The sequence below is a fragment of the Osmerus eperlanus genome, chromosome 3 (genome assembly GCF_963692335.1).
Source record: "Osmerus eperlanus chromosome 3, fOsmEpe2.1, whole genome shotgun sequence".
NCBI lineage: Eukaryota > Metazoa > Chordata > Actinopteri > Osmeriformes > Osmeridae > Osmerus > Osmerus eperlanus.
In genome coordinates, this window is record NC_085020.1 from 19543319 (window position 1) to 19560211 (window position 16893).

The following is a 16893-nucleotide window of genomic DNA, read 5'->3' on the forward strand; positions in this document are numbered from 1 at the left end:
TCACTGTTGCAAACCAAATATAAACTAGAGAGGGTACAATTTCTGGGGAAATTGTGAGGTGTGCTTGTGTCGGTTGCAGCTGGACCATTATTATCACCTCCAAACCTATTGTTTAAACTCACTAGTGCACAGTGCCCGTGATGCAGTTGGTGCCTAAGATGTCAGAGAAACACACAAATACAGATGACTTGAACTATAGAGAGTGCACAGTGCCCGTGAAAAAATTGGTGGCACATACAAACACACACACACACACAAAGATTCCTGGAATTAAAGATAGGGCACAGTGCCCGCAATGATGTCGGTGACACAGATCTCTGGAATTATAGATAGTGCCCGTGATACAGCTGGTGATGACAGTTCTTCTCAGGACCTATATTTCTCAGGTCACAATTGAAATTCTCTGTCATCTCTGAAGTACTCATCCACATCATCATCATCTATTCTAGTCACTTAAAAAATAAGCAATTTCTCATTATTTTAAACTAATTGCCAATGCTCAAGTACATTAATGCATGTCTGTTGTTTCCTACCTTCAAACAATTAAAATGTATTATATTTGTTCTCTGTTAAATTGTCTTACCACCACAAACATCTAGACATTTAGTCAGTTGTCATGATTGTAGGTCTGATTCACCATACAGCGCTTGCATGTACAGTTCTGCCTAAGAGGTGCTTGCTATGTTTACATAAACGTTACATGTAATAAATGTGCATTGATGTATTTATTTACAACCTATTGTACTTGTCTTAAGGAAAGGTTTAGTAAGCAGCATGTTTTGCGTTTATCTTTGGTGCAGCTTGTTTTCAGGGTCTGCTTAATGTTTGGCCTTAGACATGGATAACGATGAACCAAAACACAAGCCCACAAGCTGGTAGGCAAACGGGCCTGGGTGATGACACTCCCACCCACAAACAGGACCACATCTCCACAAGGATCGTGGAAATGTTTCATTAAGGAATGAATGACCTTCCTGTTCCCAGAGTGACTCTTATAGTCATATCGTCAGTACTATATGGACTAGGAATTATATGGACTAGGTAATGTGTGACTGACACTGACTTCAGTTCCACTAATGTCCTTAATGCACCTTACACTAGTACTCCTATTACACAAATAAATATTTATATCATAATGTTTAAGAATGTTGAGAAAACAAATGAAGTATTTACTTCTAATTTTATTTCAGGTTATGAACAACATGATAAACAAATTTACATGCCACGGTTTGCCTCACTTCTCAAGAAAGTTGTGCAAACAAATAGAATATTTTCAAAAAAATAAATAAATCACAAGGGTAAAAAGGCTAGACACAAACTGTCCTCCAACATGTGTAATTGTAGGATCCAATCCTGCAGCCACCCACTAGGTGGCAGGATAGGGTCAGGTTCTACTGTAACTTAGTCACACATGTAAACACAGAGCTTGATACAAATCTTTTTCCAGTAAACAACATATGATGGACCAAGTTAAAGGCAATGAACTGAGGAATTACATTGTTGGATTTTTGCAAAGCAACATGAAAAACACCATGTAAAAGCTACAAATCATACCCCTACTTTTCAGCATTCATAGGAGGACTAAGTCTTACAGCATTCACATTTCAGTTAACTTGCAAAGCTTGATGCCAGAGCATTCACAATTGGGTTATTTGCATGATACTTCTATATTGTTGTGAAGATATCCTGACTGCTAAAACCCAATCTTTTATTCCAAGTGTCATGCTTTTCATGTGAGGCAAATAACATCTAAGAGTGAAAAGAAGCCTTACAGACAGTATACGTTCAACCCAAGAGTCAGTGCCGCAATTTTTCTGTGTTTGCTCAGAATAAAGTGGACTACAGTATGATTTCGTTTTTTGTAATACATTTGACCCTTTTTCTACCCCCTGCGCGATTACAATAAACTTCCGATGTCATTTCCTTTTCCGGAATGGATACAGTACTCTGTTACGGATTTGAGTGAGTGTGAGACCATAAATGAGGGGGTTGAATAATGGAGGAACAATAACCATGTCTATAGACATGAAGTTCTGAAGACTTTGTGGAAAACTCAATAAGCCAAAGCGCATATACATAACATCAAATAAAACTGCAATTGTGATATTACATAACGCCAGTAAATGTGGAACACAGGTCCTCAGGAACTTTCCTCTGTTGTCTAAGGACTTTAAACATGATCGGATTAACTGCACATAAGAACAAACAATGAAAATACCGAGAATAACATAAAACATTATTGTCACATTAGCAACTACATTGATCGGCGTGGTTGATGTCACCCAACTGGTTGCAGCACAAGAGAGTTTAAGAATAAGCCAACCAGCACAGTAAAGTTTCTGTATGTGGGACCCACACAACTTCAGCTGGAAAGTGAATATTATATAAGTAGACATAAGACCTAAAGGAGCAAGCCAGGAGAAGGAGACTAACTGAGCGACCCTCTGCCTGGTCATAACAGAGTGATACTTCAGTGGTCTGCAGATGGCCACATACCTGTCATATGCCATCACTGATAACAGACAAATGTCAATGAACACAAAAGAATACATTACAAAACCTTGAAACACGCATCCTATGTAAGAGATACCATGATGATGAGACAATAGATCCACAAGGAATTTGGGATAGAAGCCTGCAGTACCAAACAGTCCATTGATGCACAAATTACATATAAAGATGTACATTGGCTCATGGAGGTTTTTATACATGATAATGGTAACAATAAGAGTCATATTTACGATAATAATAACACAGTAAAACAGTAAAGTGAGACAGAACAATGTTACCTTGTAGTACAATATCTCATTTAACCCAGATAGAGTAAACTCTGTGACAGATGACACATTTTCCATTCTAAGGGAAGACTAAACCAAACCTACCATTTTCTCTGCTTGATATACGTACATATAAATTAAATAACAAGACTCATTACAAGCAACTTGAACCTAACACAATAACTGTGAAATAACACAATAACTGTGCTGTTAATGTGAAGTCTGTACAGCCCTTGCTTTCCCTCCTTGCTGACAGCCTGTTTATTTATAATCATATACACACATGAACATGTTGTTCTGGGATTCAATGTATCCAATCAGTGATCTGACCTGACGTCATCTCCTAAACTCAGTGAGCTTGTAGCATGAGGTAAAGAATAGTTGATATTGTAGATCATCAATGTGGACTAAAGACAATATGTGATGAAAGAGTAGAATATGACACTGATGCTAAATGGTCATGTATGTTACACATTTTCTAAGCATGTAACTGCTGGACATATTGACTACTTCTGTATTCGACAACATGTTTAGATGTCCCTTTTTGAATACTGAAAAGTAACAGAAAGAAATAGAAGTAATTGTTTAATCCCTGGAACAGAAGAGCCAGGTGATTTATCTAGATTCTAGAATACCTTGACTCTGTCCTGTACAGAGCTGCCTACTGATCAACACCCCAGTAGTTTGTCCTTTAAGCTTGTTCATAATGCAATAAGGACACATGTAATGCATGCTGCCGAGCCTCCAGTTTCTCCAGTAGGGGGCGCCAGCTTTCGGGACATTTGCGGCCGTGCCCCCAGCTGCTTCTCATAAGACAATAAATGCCAATTAAGGAGACACCCCTCAAAAGGGACATGTTGGCAGAGCAGACGGGGGTTGCTTGTGGTATCGTAGAGTTGAGCGAACAGGGGAGCGATTAATGTGGACTGGTGAAGTTGTGATCCTTGTCTTATTTGTACCTTTTAAACTTTGAATGTGTGACCTAAACCTAGAATCGCCTTGTTTTAATCGTAGATATATGGTCAGTGTCTTAAGCAGTGTTGTACCTGTTATCTATACTTATCTTTGCTTGCCGTGTAACCTCACTACCGTTTGCAGTGCGTGTGCCTGTGTTGTGTGCGTGTGTTAACCTAGTGTCGTGTTAACACTTAAAACGGGTGTTTTGCAGTGCTTATTTCACCGTGGTGTATGTGAACTGGCTTACGGAGCATATGCTGTATTGGGACACTAGACCTACGATCTGCTGCTGTTTTTTAGCTGTACGTAATAAATTCATGGTACTTAATATTGTGAAGTCTACCGGTTGTCACTGAAGTCCCATTCCAGATCCCTAGAGCATAAGAAGCGAACCATTACACACATTCATTTTTAACTAATTTATTGTTTTCATAGTATTCTACCGATGAGACTCGACTGCCAAGGACCGTTGGTAAACCCTTGTCCCCCTGCAGCGCAACGCCTGACCGCCTGAGCTCTTCCAATAAACCTGCCTCTCTTGAGGCCGTTGTGTTCAGCCACAGTGTTGCGTCCCTCATTTCCCACCGCAAGTACATATTCAGACACAATCTCCCAAAGGTCACACATTCATACTAAGTATAGATTGCTAGCTAGTATTGATAAACCGACTGTCAAATTATATTTTGCCGTTTGTCAACCATACGTAATGTTTTTGCTTTTCAATCTTGCTAGCATAATGTTAGCTTTCTGGCTCATAGCTGAGCCAAAAGGTTACATTAGCAGAGCGGACTAGAAAAATCTACGCTGGCTTTATGGCTTGTGAAAAGCTTTAGATGTCTATTGCACAACACATGAAAATATAAATGAATGTTAGTACTTTTTTCTTTCTTTGTCAAGTGATCATGGTATAAGAGGGATACTGCCCTTCAAGGTGTCGATTATCAGGAAATAATGAACTCCAGGAGGCAACCATTCTGGCCTCCCCGTTGTCCTTTCCTGATAATGAACACCTTGTTGGGCATAATCCCTTACTTATATTTGTGGGATACTTTGCATCTGAAGTCTCAGGAACATCTGGCAAGCAAGGAGAAATAAAGTCAGTTTATCAAAAAGAGTTGGAAAAAGACAAACCATCATGTAAAGAAAATGTTGTTGGATTAAATCCTGCAAACTCAGACCACTTCGTGGAGTAAGTACAGACAGGCGATTCTAGGTTTTAAAATTGGGGGTGCAAAAGGTAGTGAATACATTTTTTTGCTTACAAAAACATGCTCAAAATTAATACTAGATCTTAAAAATTTAAGTACAGTATGAGTACAGGTACTATGACATTGATATTAATGACAAATATAAAGGCTATGAATTTGGGAATGTTCATGTTTCAGACTTGCAGGGTTACATTAAAATGCAATGACACAAATGACACAATTCTCTTTTCCATCCATCATATCTTCCTCTGTCACGTGTTTTCAATATAATTAAGGGAACAGACCTCCATGATGTAAGCACATTTCAACTCGAGCAAGGCTGTGTAATAAATCATGATAGAATAACATTCAACATTGTTGTCTTAAAACCTCTTCGTTTTCTTATAAGAATATGTATAATCTTATAAGTGCTGACTTTACTTTATGCGGTAAGCAGTGCTTAACTGTGTTTAGCGTCCTGTTTTTTTTATGTGAGGCAAAGCACAATTGAACGTCAAAATTATGGATTTCATACAACAGTCAACCCCAACATCAATGCTACAACTTTGCAGTGTTTGTTCTATGACATACTTCCGAGTGTTGAATCCAGTTTCTTCATATTTACCTAACCTTATATTTTGATGCCATTAACAAATCTGTCTTTACCTTTTCAAACATGATGGAAGTATTTTGTTACGAATTTTAGTCAGTGTAATACCATACATGACAGGGTTTGCTATTGGAGGAACTATAATCATTTCTGTAGACAAGAAATTCTGAAGACTTTGTGGTAAATCTGAGGAGCCATATCGCATAAACATGACATCAAATAGAGCAGCAATGACAACATTGAATAATGCCATTAAATGTGGAATACAAGTTCTTATGAACTTTCCTCTGTTCTCCAAGGACACCAAACATGATCTGATCAACTGTACATAAGTGCAAACAATGAAAATACCAAGAAAAATATAGAATAATATGGTCACATATGCAACTACGTTGGTTGGTATGGCTGAAGTCATCCGACTGGTCGGAGCACAGGACAACTTAACAACCAACCAAGTAGCACAATATAGTTTCTGTATGTGTGAGCCACACAACCTCAATCTGAAAGAAGATATTAAACCAGCAGATATAAGACCTAAAGGAGCAAGCCAAGAGAAGGAGACTAACTGAGCGACCCTCTGCCTGGTCATAACAGAGTGATACTCCAGTGGTCTACAGATCGCTACATACCTGTCATATGCCATCACTAATAACAGACAAATGTCAATGCACAGAGAAGAGTATATTACAAAAATTTGAATTATGCATCCTGTATAAGAGATGACCTGGTGATGAGACAATAAATCCAAAAGAAATTTGGGGTAAAATCCTGCAGTTCCAAAAAGTCCATTTACACACAAACTACACAGGAAAATATACATTGGCTCATGGAGGTTTCTATCCATGGTAATAATAACAATGACAACAACATTTACCATAATAATAACACAGTAAAACAGTAAAGTGAGACAGAAAAACGTTAGTTTGTAATCCAATATCTCACTGAACCCAGATAGAGTAAACTCTATTAGAGATGTCACATTTTCCATTACAAGGGAACACCAAACTGAATTTTTTTAGTTTTTACTAAAAGTAAAATAAAATATACCTTGGCATCTCTGTCACTGTTACAAACCTTGATAGTCTTATTTACACTAAATAATATTACTAAATAAGATATTACAAGCTAAATTAAACTGAACAGTTTTCTAGAAATACACTATAGTGTCCATACAGTATAGTGCATATTAAGTCTGCTGTGTAGTTCCATCAAATGTTCTCCCCCTTGTGAAGGCCAGTGTCTCTTTCTCATCGTATAAACACATGAGCAGGTTGTTCTGGGATTGAAGGTGTCCAATCAGTGATTTCCATTTAGATTATTAAGTTCAATACAAGTACAAATATAATACAATAAAATAAGAATACATTTAATTTTTAATTTTGATTAAAAAAAATTATTTTTTTATTTTAATTTTATCCTTGATTCTCATCTATTTTCTATTGTGCTATATGATTACAGCAATGGTATAATATCAGTAATTTTCCCACAGACTGGTGATGTTGACCAAGATGCTGAGCCTGGGACTGTGGAGGAGGAGGAGTTGCCAGAAACAGACATTCTGGGTGGGACTGTGGATGAGGAGTTGGGGGCAACAGACATTCTGGGTGGGACTGTGGATGAGGAGTTGGGGGCAACAGACATTCTGGGTGGGACTGTGGATGAGGAGTTGGGGGCAACAGACATTCCACTTCATGCCACTTGCAGATAAAGAGTATTACCATACAATAATGAAGAAATTAGCTAAATGTATGTATGTATGTATAGATGTATGTATGGATGTATGTATAGATGTACGGATGTTTGTATGTATAGATGTATGGATGTCATGGGTTGGAAATTCATTGATATGTTGAAGAAATATTTGTTCAATAGGCCTTAATGTTGCCAACATGAGCTGTGTGTTGATTATAAAGTGAATAGTATGTGATGTAAGTATGTGATGTATGTGTATAGTAAGAGATACTATGTATATTGTTATTGCATTAAATTATTTTCATTGCTAGGAGCAGCATCTCAAATAAGTTCGATTTTAAGTAACCAGTCTTGAGTTTGAAATACCTTGTTCATAAGCAAAACATTTCTGATTAGTTTTATCTGAATGAGTGTCAGTATTGCCATGTGTGATGTATGATGAATTTTACATTTAAATTGTTTGAAAATGATTTGATAAACTAAAAAAATAAAGACTGATTTTAAATATTCTTTCAACTCATTTTGGTTTTCTACTGAAAATACTTTGATAAACTGAAGGACCTGACCTTCATCAGACTATGTATTTTTTAAATCATTCATTTACATTTAACATTATTAAATTACTATTATCTTGAATAAGAAAGATGAAAGGAAAAATGACGCACTGGAAAAATAGTGTTATAGCTGTAAGTGCATGAATGCATGAAGATTTAACATATTAACCAATAAAAATACACTTTTTATTATATAAATTGAACATCCCAACAGTATGTATAAATATAAAATTGTTAAACTTATTTGATAATCATTGTTCCTTTTTCAGTTTTTTAAGATAGAACCTTATAATTCCAAGGCGGCTGTTAGTTTTTAGAACTATAAGGTTATATCTACAATTGACCTGTTTCAAAAACCCTAATTTACAATTCATGTAGAATTTTGGTATCTCAGATGTAAACTAGAGAGGGTACAATTTCTGGGGAAATTGTAGGGTGTGCTTGCTTGCGTCGGTTGCACAGGGGTCCGTTTTTGAATGACATTTTTACAACTGATATTTCTGTATATTTTATATAAAAATGCATACTTATTATTTATAAAGATGACATAGATTTAAAAGCATTTTTTTTTGCTGCTCATTTACAACTGAAAATACGAGTGAAGTGTAGAATGAAATAGATGTCTTCTCATTTCCCCTGCAAGAGGCAGCCTCATCGTTGAAACAAAACGAATAAAGAGCCATTGTGAGAATAATATATATGTGAGAGAACAAAGGTTGTGCCCTTGCCGAAGGCAAAGCACACCCAAATACATGTAAGGTGTATGTAACTCTGGTGCTACAAAGAAATGTGCTTGTACTGAGTACAAGGCTGCAGGTCAGTCAGGGTTCTGGAGAAGTGGAGTGGACCTGTTGTGTGTTCAGTGTGTACTGCCAGCGGTTCTGATCCAGGGCTCCTGTAGGTTATTAAGTAGCGATGAGAGAGCTGCAGTCCATTTGTTCTGCCCCATTCTACAGACAGAGACCTGTCCAGGCTCTCTAATACTTCCAGGTAGCTGGGCCTTGGGACCGCTTTGAGAAAAATGACAACATTAAATAATTATGGGATGATGATATATTTTTCTCTGTAGGATTTCCTTTCTTTAAACTTTTTTCTTAAGAGAGGGAAACCATCAAACTATCGTATTTTTCGGAAATAAAACCGCGGCTTGTACCCCGATTTTACAGTTTTCTTGTGGTTCTACGGCTTATATTTCGAAGCGGCGTATAGCCCGGTTTTAGAACAAAAAAGTGGCTTTGTCCTAAGATCTCTACAGACCGTGCAGCTAATTTAATGCTCAACACTTGAACGGGGGCTTATTACTTGAAAGAGGAATTATTTACTGTGTCGTCTCAGTTACACTATCAGGGCTTGGAAATACAATAACTTGCTAAAGTAGGCAAAAGGCTAGTAAAACATAACATTTTACAATAATTTCAGTAAATCAAACAGCTGCAAGACCCAGTGAAATGTTATATACTGTACAGCTAGCAAACCAACGTTAGCTAGCATCGCTAACGACATTGGCTAATTCAACTTCGGTAGGCTATCCTCAGGATTTGCAAGCTAGCTAAACTTATACTACAGTGATCCCTCGCCACTTCGCGGTTCACTTATCGCGGATTCGCTATTTCGCGGATTTTCATAATGCATTTTTTTTTTTTTTTGGTGCATTGTGCTCTGCATTCTGATTCGCTAAAAACTCACTCCCGCTTCTTGTATCAAAACATGCTACGAATTGTGCTATCATCGTATCATATCATATCATCGTCTCGTGCAGTTATGTGTACGTACATAAAACAGCTTGGCAAATTTACATTAAGTTGGCCAAATTATCTTGTAATTTCGAACATCTCCTAAACCCATAATGTCGACGAAACGGCCTACACGTGAGTCACTGTATTTGTATACATGTAATAGTTGCTAATTGTAAAAAAAAAAAGTTTTCTATTTCGCGGATTTCACTTATCGCGGGTCATTTTCGGAACGTAACCCCCGCGATAAACGAGGGATTACTGTATATCTAAAATAATTTTGTAGACATAACAATGGATTTTGCAACGCATGGACATACTATCCACAACCGAAGTGTGTTACGGCATGCTGTAAAATCCCCTATAGTGCAGTGCTTGGTATCATTGTTCCCTCAAATGCGACATATATTCCAGGGCGGGTTATAATCCGATTTAAAAACACAAAGCTCCCATTCTGGTGGGGTGCGGTTTATAGAAAATGAAGCTTGTTTTCCGAAAAATACGGTATTGCAATAGGTTGATGATGCAAGTGGGATTTAATACTCCTTGCCAGATTATAGAGCACAATGTAATAAACACATTAAAAATATGTATGTGTCCTGAGACTTTGTTTACTGTAGCTAACCTACTAGTAGTCTGCCATTCTGTTCACAGTTGAGTCCAGATTATACATTATTCATGGATCTAGCTGATTCTAGCCGTAATAAAATAATTTTACCTGTTATTACAGTTTTTGAAATAGAACTGCTTTGGCTTCCTTCGGCTCCCATTGTTGCCACCTTGAAATCATAATGTTGACCAGGTTGAAGCCCAGTGATTTGTACTCTGTACATGTCTTTTATGATCAGGTTATCTGGTTCTCCATCACCCTCCCAGGTCACTATAAACTTCCTGGGTCCTTCCAGACCCTCAGGAGGTCCCCAGGTCAGAGTCACAGAGTCTGGCTTCACTGACAGGAAGCTGATCTCTCCAGGAGGGAACACTGATGAAGTGCAGAATGAAAAAGATGAATAAACTAACATGAACACAAGCTTTCTTAAATAATGCAAAAGATAAAGGCTCAGTTTATCAAAGGAACTATATTGCCAATATAGTTGAAAAATAATCTAATTTTGGATATTCATAACACACACTTACGATTAACTGTATCTAGCCTTTGACGTTCCTGTTAATAAAGTACAGTTTTTTATTAAGTAATTCAATTTAAAACAAAAATTGTTGTTCAATTTATGAACATAAATGTTGTTTTATGGTGTGAAATGAAATATCCATAAAACATATTCAACATTTCACAAGTTATTAATCACAGTATCAACTTAAGTAACTACCTTTCCTGCAGCTTGTTCAGCCTTTACAAAGATGTAATGTCCTCTGTGCTGTGTTACAGAACACTGACTGCAGATCAGCATGTTATCAGTCCAGCAGAACACCTCCAGAGGCTTGTGATGATCCTGGCAGAGTCTCTGCTGTTTGGCTGGGTCCACATCTACCAGAGTGTGTGTCTGAAACTTTGCGTCTGTGTAGTGCCTCCCTGACGTGCTTGTCACAGTAGGAGCTGCTGCAGGTGAGACAGGTCTTCACGGCTCTAAGCTTTTTTTCATCATCAAAACAAGGATCACAAAGACCCTCTCTGGATTGAACATTAAGAAAGCAAACAAAACAATCACCTACACATGTGAAAGCCAGTGTATTGTTTTAGATCAGCCGTGTTGATATTCAGTTATAATGCACTCCCTCATGTGTGACATTGCTTAAGTAGTATGATCTCACATGATTGTTGAACCTCCAACCCTGAAGCTGATGGGTATATCCATAGAACGGTCACTCTTCATGGATACATGACTGGGGGTTGGTGATCCTGCTCTGTCAGTCTGAACCCTGTAGGGAATAGTCATATATTCAGTGACATAAATGAATGCATGAATTAATAGTGAGGTTAAATGTTTTTTTTGGTTTTATTTATGTTGATGTCAAAATCAATACTATTGCCATAATTAAAACAACTTACTCCTTCTCATCAGGCATGTCCTGCTCTTTGCGATTCATAAGGACAGACATTGACTGTTCACTCTCCATAGACAGATAACTGGGGGTTGGCGATACTGATCTCTCCTCATTCACCCTACAACAATTCAGCAAAACAACTTTACAAAATAATTAATGTTTTGCTTATCCATCCTAAAGGGGTGACTACAAAAAAAGCAACAAGAACTTTCAACTCATGTCAACATTTTAAGACAAAATAGAAAAACTGTGAAAAGATTTCATCTTAACACAAACCCTTAAGGGCTTACTACTACACAACAACATTAATATAAAGTTGTACAGTTGTACAACAAACTGCCTAATAAAGATGGTAGACTTCACCTGTGTGTCATAAGTTGATGTTCCTTATTTGTAGGCTTGTCGCTGGCTGATGGTGACTCTGAATCCTCAACAGACACACTATCATGTTTGAAGATAAAAAGTACACAAAGGTGAGTCTTCAGAGGACCATTATCAGGCTCTGGTGACTTGGCATTATAATGACAACATTAACAAATAATGAGAATCACAAGACACTAACTCAGGTGCAAATGAGGTTCTAAATCAAAGTTGTTAACGTTCTGGGTTGATGGTACTGTAAACTCTTTGAACAATCTCCCTTTTTGTGTAGATCTTTTGTCTGTAATTAAACATACAGCAAATAATGTACAGCTTGGTTGGCTTTCTAGAACACAAACACACAAAAACATTATCATCTGGGGGGTCAGATGGCTGAGCGGTTAGGGAGTCGGGCAATTAATCAGAAGGTTGTTGGTTCGATTCCCGGCCGTGCAAAATGACGTTGTGTCCTTGGGAAAGGCACTTCACCCTACTTGCCTCGGGGAGAATGTCCCTGCACTTACTGTAAGTCGCTCTGGATAAGAGCGTCTGCTAAATGTAAATGTATCTGAACATTTTATTTATGTGACAAATTTACCATGTCATTAGTTTTACATAATTTTGAAGTAAACTAAAATCGTTCCAACACTCAAAATGTAATAAATCCATGTTGATTTTACTTGCTCCACAAGTCGATGTCGTTATACCTTGACCGTGTTTTGGTCAGGTGACAGGCTTTATGTAATTGTCCCCTCCAGTACATCCACTCAGTCTCACCTCTTTAACTGAGAGATCACCTCCTCCTGAGGAGAACCTGTTGCTTCCTCCATGCTGCTCTGGGGGTTTCTTCCCCCTCCTGTACTCCTGGAAACTCCTTTCACCCTCAGACACCAGCACGACCTACATGGTCCTACATTGGAGATTATAATAAATAATGCAAATATATTACATTTCTTAAACCGGGTTATAAACTGCAACAAAAAAAGATCCTTATTCTCATTAACAGACAATGTCAAATTGTATATGTACACTAAATTAATCTCATGTCTCACCACCTTGTTGTCTTTCTCCATCTTGGCCTGCATCGTCTCGAAAAGTATTTGGTTGATACAATAACGACTAGCAGCAGTAGCAGATGTAAACTGTTTCATCACAACCTCCACGACATGCAATATAACCACACTTAATGTCAAATTACATTACATTTAACATATGACTAAACACTTAAGGCACAATTCAATTTCGTAATTGTAATGCGTACGCACGTTGAAGAAAAATCTAAGGGATCGGCTTTCAATAGGCCTAAAACACAACTTTTACCTGCTTGATGAACGGAATCGTCCTTAATTCAAATTGCTTTATCAAAAGGGGTCTCAAATACTTTGATTCGTTGGATTAGTATATTAAAATTAGGTTTAGTAAGTTTCTTTGTTTACGTTTCTAACCTCGTCCTACACGCACTACTTGATTAAATGTGGTTTTACTTTCGTTTTTGGGCCAACACGTCCTCAGGAACGCCCCTAGTAGCCTACGATAACATAAGCATGGAAGGATTCAAAATCATTATAAAATGGAAGAATTAAAATGCTGGCCATGGAACGTGTTCGTCCAGTTAATGTCAGTGTCACCGTAGAAAACATTTTACACATATATTATTTTAGGCTATTTCAGTGTAATATTTTCCTTATTAAAAAAATAACTGCCACCAGAGACATTTGTATTGAGAAATAGTTTTTTTTCTTTTTTTTCATCAAGACACCAGTGGCAGGCTTGACTTCTTAACGTCACTGTTGCAAACCAAATATAAACTAGAGAGGGTACAATTTCTGGGGAAATTGTGAGGTGTGCTTGTGTCGGTTGCAGCTGGACCATTATTATCACCTCCAAACCTATTGTTTAAACTCACTAGTGCACAGTGCCCGTGATGCAGTTGGTGCCTAAGATGTCAGAGAAACACACAAATACAGATGACTTGAACTATAGAGAGTGCACAGTGCCCGTGAAAAAATTGGTGGCACATACAAACACACACACACACACAAAGATTCCTGGAATTAAAGATAGGGCACAGTGCCCGCAATGATGTCGGTGACACAGATCTCTGGAATTATAGATAGTGCCCGTGATACAGCTGGTGATGACAGTTCTTCTCAGGACCTATATTTCTCAGGTCACAATTGAAATTCTCTGTCATCTCTGAAGTACTCATCCACATCATCATCATCTATTCTAGTCACTTAAAAAATAAGCAATTTCTCATTATTTTAAACTAATTGCCAATGCTCAAGTACATTAATGCATGTCTGTTGTTTCCTACCTTCAAACAATTAAAATGTATTATATTTGTTCTCTGTTAAATTGTCTTACCACCACAAACATCTAGGCATTTAGTCAGTTGTCATGATTGTAGGTCTGATTCACCATACAGCGCTTGCATGTACAGTTCTGCCTAAGAGGTGCTTGCTATGTTTACATAAACGTTACATGTAATAAATGTGCATTGATGTATTTATTTACAACCTATTGTACTTGTCTTAAGGAAAGGTTTAGTAAGCAGCATGTTTTGCGTTTATCTTTGGTGCAGCTTGTTTTCAGGGTCTGCTTAATGTTTGGCCTTAGACATGGATAACGATGAACCAAAACACAAGCCCACAAGCTGGTAGGCAAACGGGCCTGGGTGATGACACTCCCACCCACAAACAGGACCACATCTCCACAAGGATCGTGGAAATGTTTCATTAAGGAATGAATGACCTTCCTGTTCCCAGAGTGACTCTTATAGTCATATCGTCAGTACTATATGGACTAGGAATTATATGGACTAGGTAATGTGTGACTGACACTGACTTCAGTTCCACTAATGTCCTTAATGCACCTTACACTAGTACTCCTATTACACAAATAAATATTTATATCATAATGTTTAAGAATGTTGAGAAAACAAATGAAGTATTTACTTCTAATTTTATTTCAGGTTATGAACAACATGATAAACAAATTTACATGCCACGGTTTGCCTCACTTCTCAAGAAAGTTGTGCAAACAAATAGAATATTTTCAAAAAAATAAATAAATCACAAGGGTAAAAAGGCTAGACACAAACTGTCCTCCAACATGTGTAATTGTAGGATCCAATCCTGCAGCCACCCACTAGGTGGCAGGATAGGGTCAGGTTCTACTGTAACTTAGTCACACATGTAAACACAGAGCTTGATACAAATCTTTTTCCAGTAAACAACATATGATGGACCAAGTTAAAGGCAATGAACTGAGGAATTACATTGTTGGATTTTTGCAAAGCAACATGAAAAACACCATGTAAAAGCTACAAATCATACCCCTACTTTTCAGCATTCATAGGAGGACTAAGTCTTACAGCATTCACATTTCAGTTAACTTGCAAAGCTTGATGCCAGAGCATTCACAATTGGGTTATTTGCATGATACTTCTATATTGTTGTGAAGATATCCTGACTGCTAAAACCCAATCTTTTATTCCAAGTGTCATGCTTTTCATGTGAGGCAAATAACATCTAAGAGTGAAAAGAAGCCTTACAGACAGTATACGTTCAACCCAAGAGTCAGTGCCGCAATTTTTCTGTGTTTGCTCAGAATAAAGTGGACTACAGTATGATTTCGTTTTTTGTAATACATTTGACCCTTTTTCTACCCCCTGCGCGATTACAATAAACTTCCGATGTCATTTCCTTTTCCGGAATGGATACAGTACTCTGTTACGGATTTGAGTGAGTGTGAGACCATAAATGAGGGGGTTGAATAATGGAGGAACAATAACCATGTCTATAGACATGAAGTTCTGAAGACTTTGTGGAAAACTCAATAAGCCAAAGCGCATATACATAACATCAAATAAAACTGCAATTGTGATATTACATAACGCCAGTAAATGTGGAACACAGGTCCTCAGGAACTTTCCTCTGTTGTCTAAGGACTTTAAACATGATCGGATTAACTGCACATAAGAACAAACAATGAAAATACCGAGAATAACATAAAACATTATTGTCACATTAGCAACTACATTGATCGGCGTGGTTGATGTCACCCAACTGGTTGCAGCACAAGAGAGTTTAAGAATAAGCCAACCAGCACAGTAAAGTTTCTGTATGTGGGACCCACACAACTTCAGCTGGAAAGTGAATATTATATAAGTAGACATAAGACCTAAAGGAGCAAGCCAGGAGAAGGAGACTAACTGAGCGACCCTCTGCCTGGTCATAACAGAGTGATACTTCAGTGGTCTGCAGATGGCCACATACCTGTCATATGCCATCACTGATAACAGACAAATGTCAATGAACACAAAAGAATACATTACAAAACCTTGAAACACGCATCCTATGTAAGAGATACCATGATGATGAGACAATAGATCCACAAGGAATTTGGGATAGAAGCCTGCAGTACCAAACAGTCCATTGATGCACAAATTACATATAAAGATGTACATTGGCTCATGGAGGTTTTTATACATGATAATGGTAACAATAAGAGTCATATTTACGATAATAATAACACAGTAAAACAGTAAAGTGAGACAGAACAATGTTACCTTGTAGTACAATATCTCATTTAACCCAGATAGAGTAAACTCTGTGACAGATGACACATTTTCCATTCTAAGGGAAGACTAAACCAAACCTACCATTTTCTCTGCTTGATATACGTACATATAAATTAAATAACAAGACTCATTACAAGCAACTTGAACCTAACACAATAACTGTGAAATAACACAATAACTGTGCTGTTAATGTGAAGTCTGTACTTTGGAAGACCAGCCCTTGCTCTCCCTCCTTGCTGACAGCCTGTTTATTTATAATCATATACACACATGAACATGTTGTTCTGGGATTCAAGGTGTCCAATCAGTGATCTGACCTGACGTCATCTCCTAAACTCAGTGAGCTTGTAGCATGAGGTAAAGAATAGTTGATATTGTAGATCATCAATGTGGACTAAAGACAATATGTGACGAAAGAGTAGAATATGACACTG

At 37.6% G+C, this 16893-nt stretch overlaps 3 protein-coding genes across 3 annotated transcripts; all 3 read right to left on the bottom strand.

Annotated features, from left to right (window-relative positions):
• Positions 1-1882: 1882 nt before the first annotated feature.
• LOC134016915 (olfactory receptor 10H28-like) lies at positions 1883-2855 on the bottom strand. The gene is made up of 2 exons (XM_062456159.1): positions 2288-2855; positions 1883-2254 (listed from the first exon to the last, which is right to left on the bottom strand). The coding sequence occupies exons 1-2, from the start codon at positions 2853-2855 to the stop codon at positions 1917-1919; spliced, it is 906 nt and encodes a 301-aa protein (XP_062312143.1). The 3' UTR covers positions 1883-1916.
• Positions 2856-5583: 2728 nt separating this feature from the next.
• Positions 5584-6519, bottom strand: LOC134016916 (olfactory receptor 10J5-like). Its single transcript, XM_062456160.1, has one exon. It carries the CDS (start codon positions 6517-6519, stop codon positions 5584-5586), a length of 936 nt encoding a protein of 311 aa, XP_062312144.1.
• Positions 6520-15540: 9021 nt separating this feature from the next.
• Positions 15541-16513, bottom strand: LOC134016917 (olfactory receptor 10H28-like). Its single transcript, XM_062456161.1, has 2 exons — positions 15946-16513; positions 15541-15912 (listed from the first exon to the last, which is right to left on the bottom strand). The coding sequence occupies exons 1-2, from the start codon at positions 16511-16513 to the stop codon at positions 15575-15577; spliced, it is 906 nt and encodes a 301-aa protein (XP_062312145.1). The 3' UTR covers positions 15541-15574.
• Between the last annotated feature and the right edge of the window lie 380 nt (positions 16514-16893).

Coding starts and splice junctions, on each gene's coding strand:
- LOC134016915 (XM_062456159.1), bottom strand. CDS start 2,855: ATGGAAAATGTGTCATCTGTCACAGAGTTTACTCTATCTGGGTTAAAT. Junction 2,255..2,287: donor ACTCTCTTGTGCTGCAACCA/GTTGGGTGACAT, acceptor CGATCAATGTAG/TTGCTAATGTGACAATAATG.
- LOC134016916 (XM_062456160.1), bottom strand. CDS start 6,519: ATGGAAAATGTGACATCTCTAATAGAGTTTACTCTATCTGGGTTCAGT.
- LOC134016917 (XM_062456161.1), bottom strand. CDS start 16,513: ATGGAAAATGTGTCATCTGTCACAGAGTTTACTCTATCTGGGTTAAAT. Junction 15,913..15,945: donor ACTCTCTTGTGCTGCAACCA/GTTGGGTGACAT, acceptor CGATCAATGTAG/TTGCTAATGTGACAATAATG.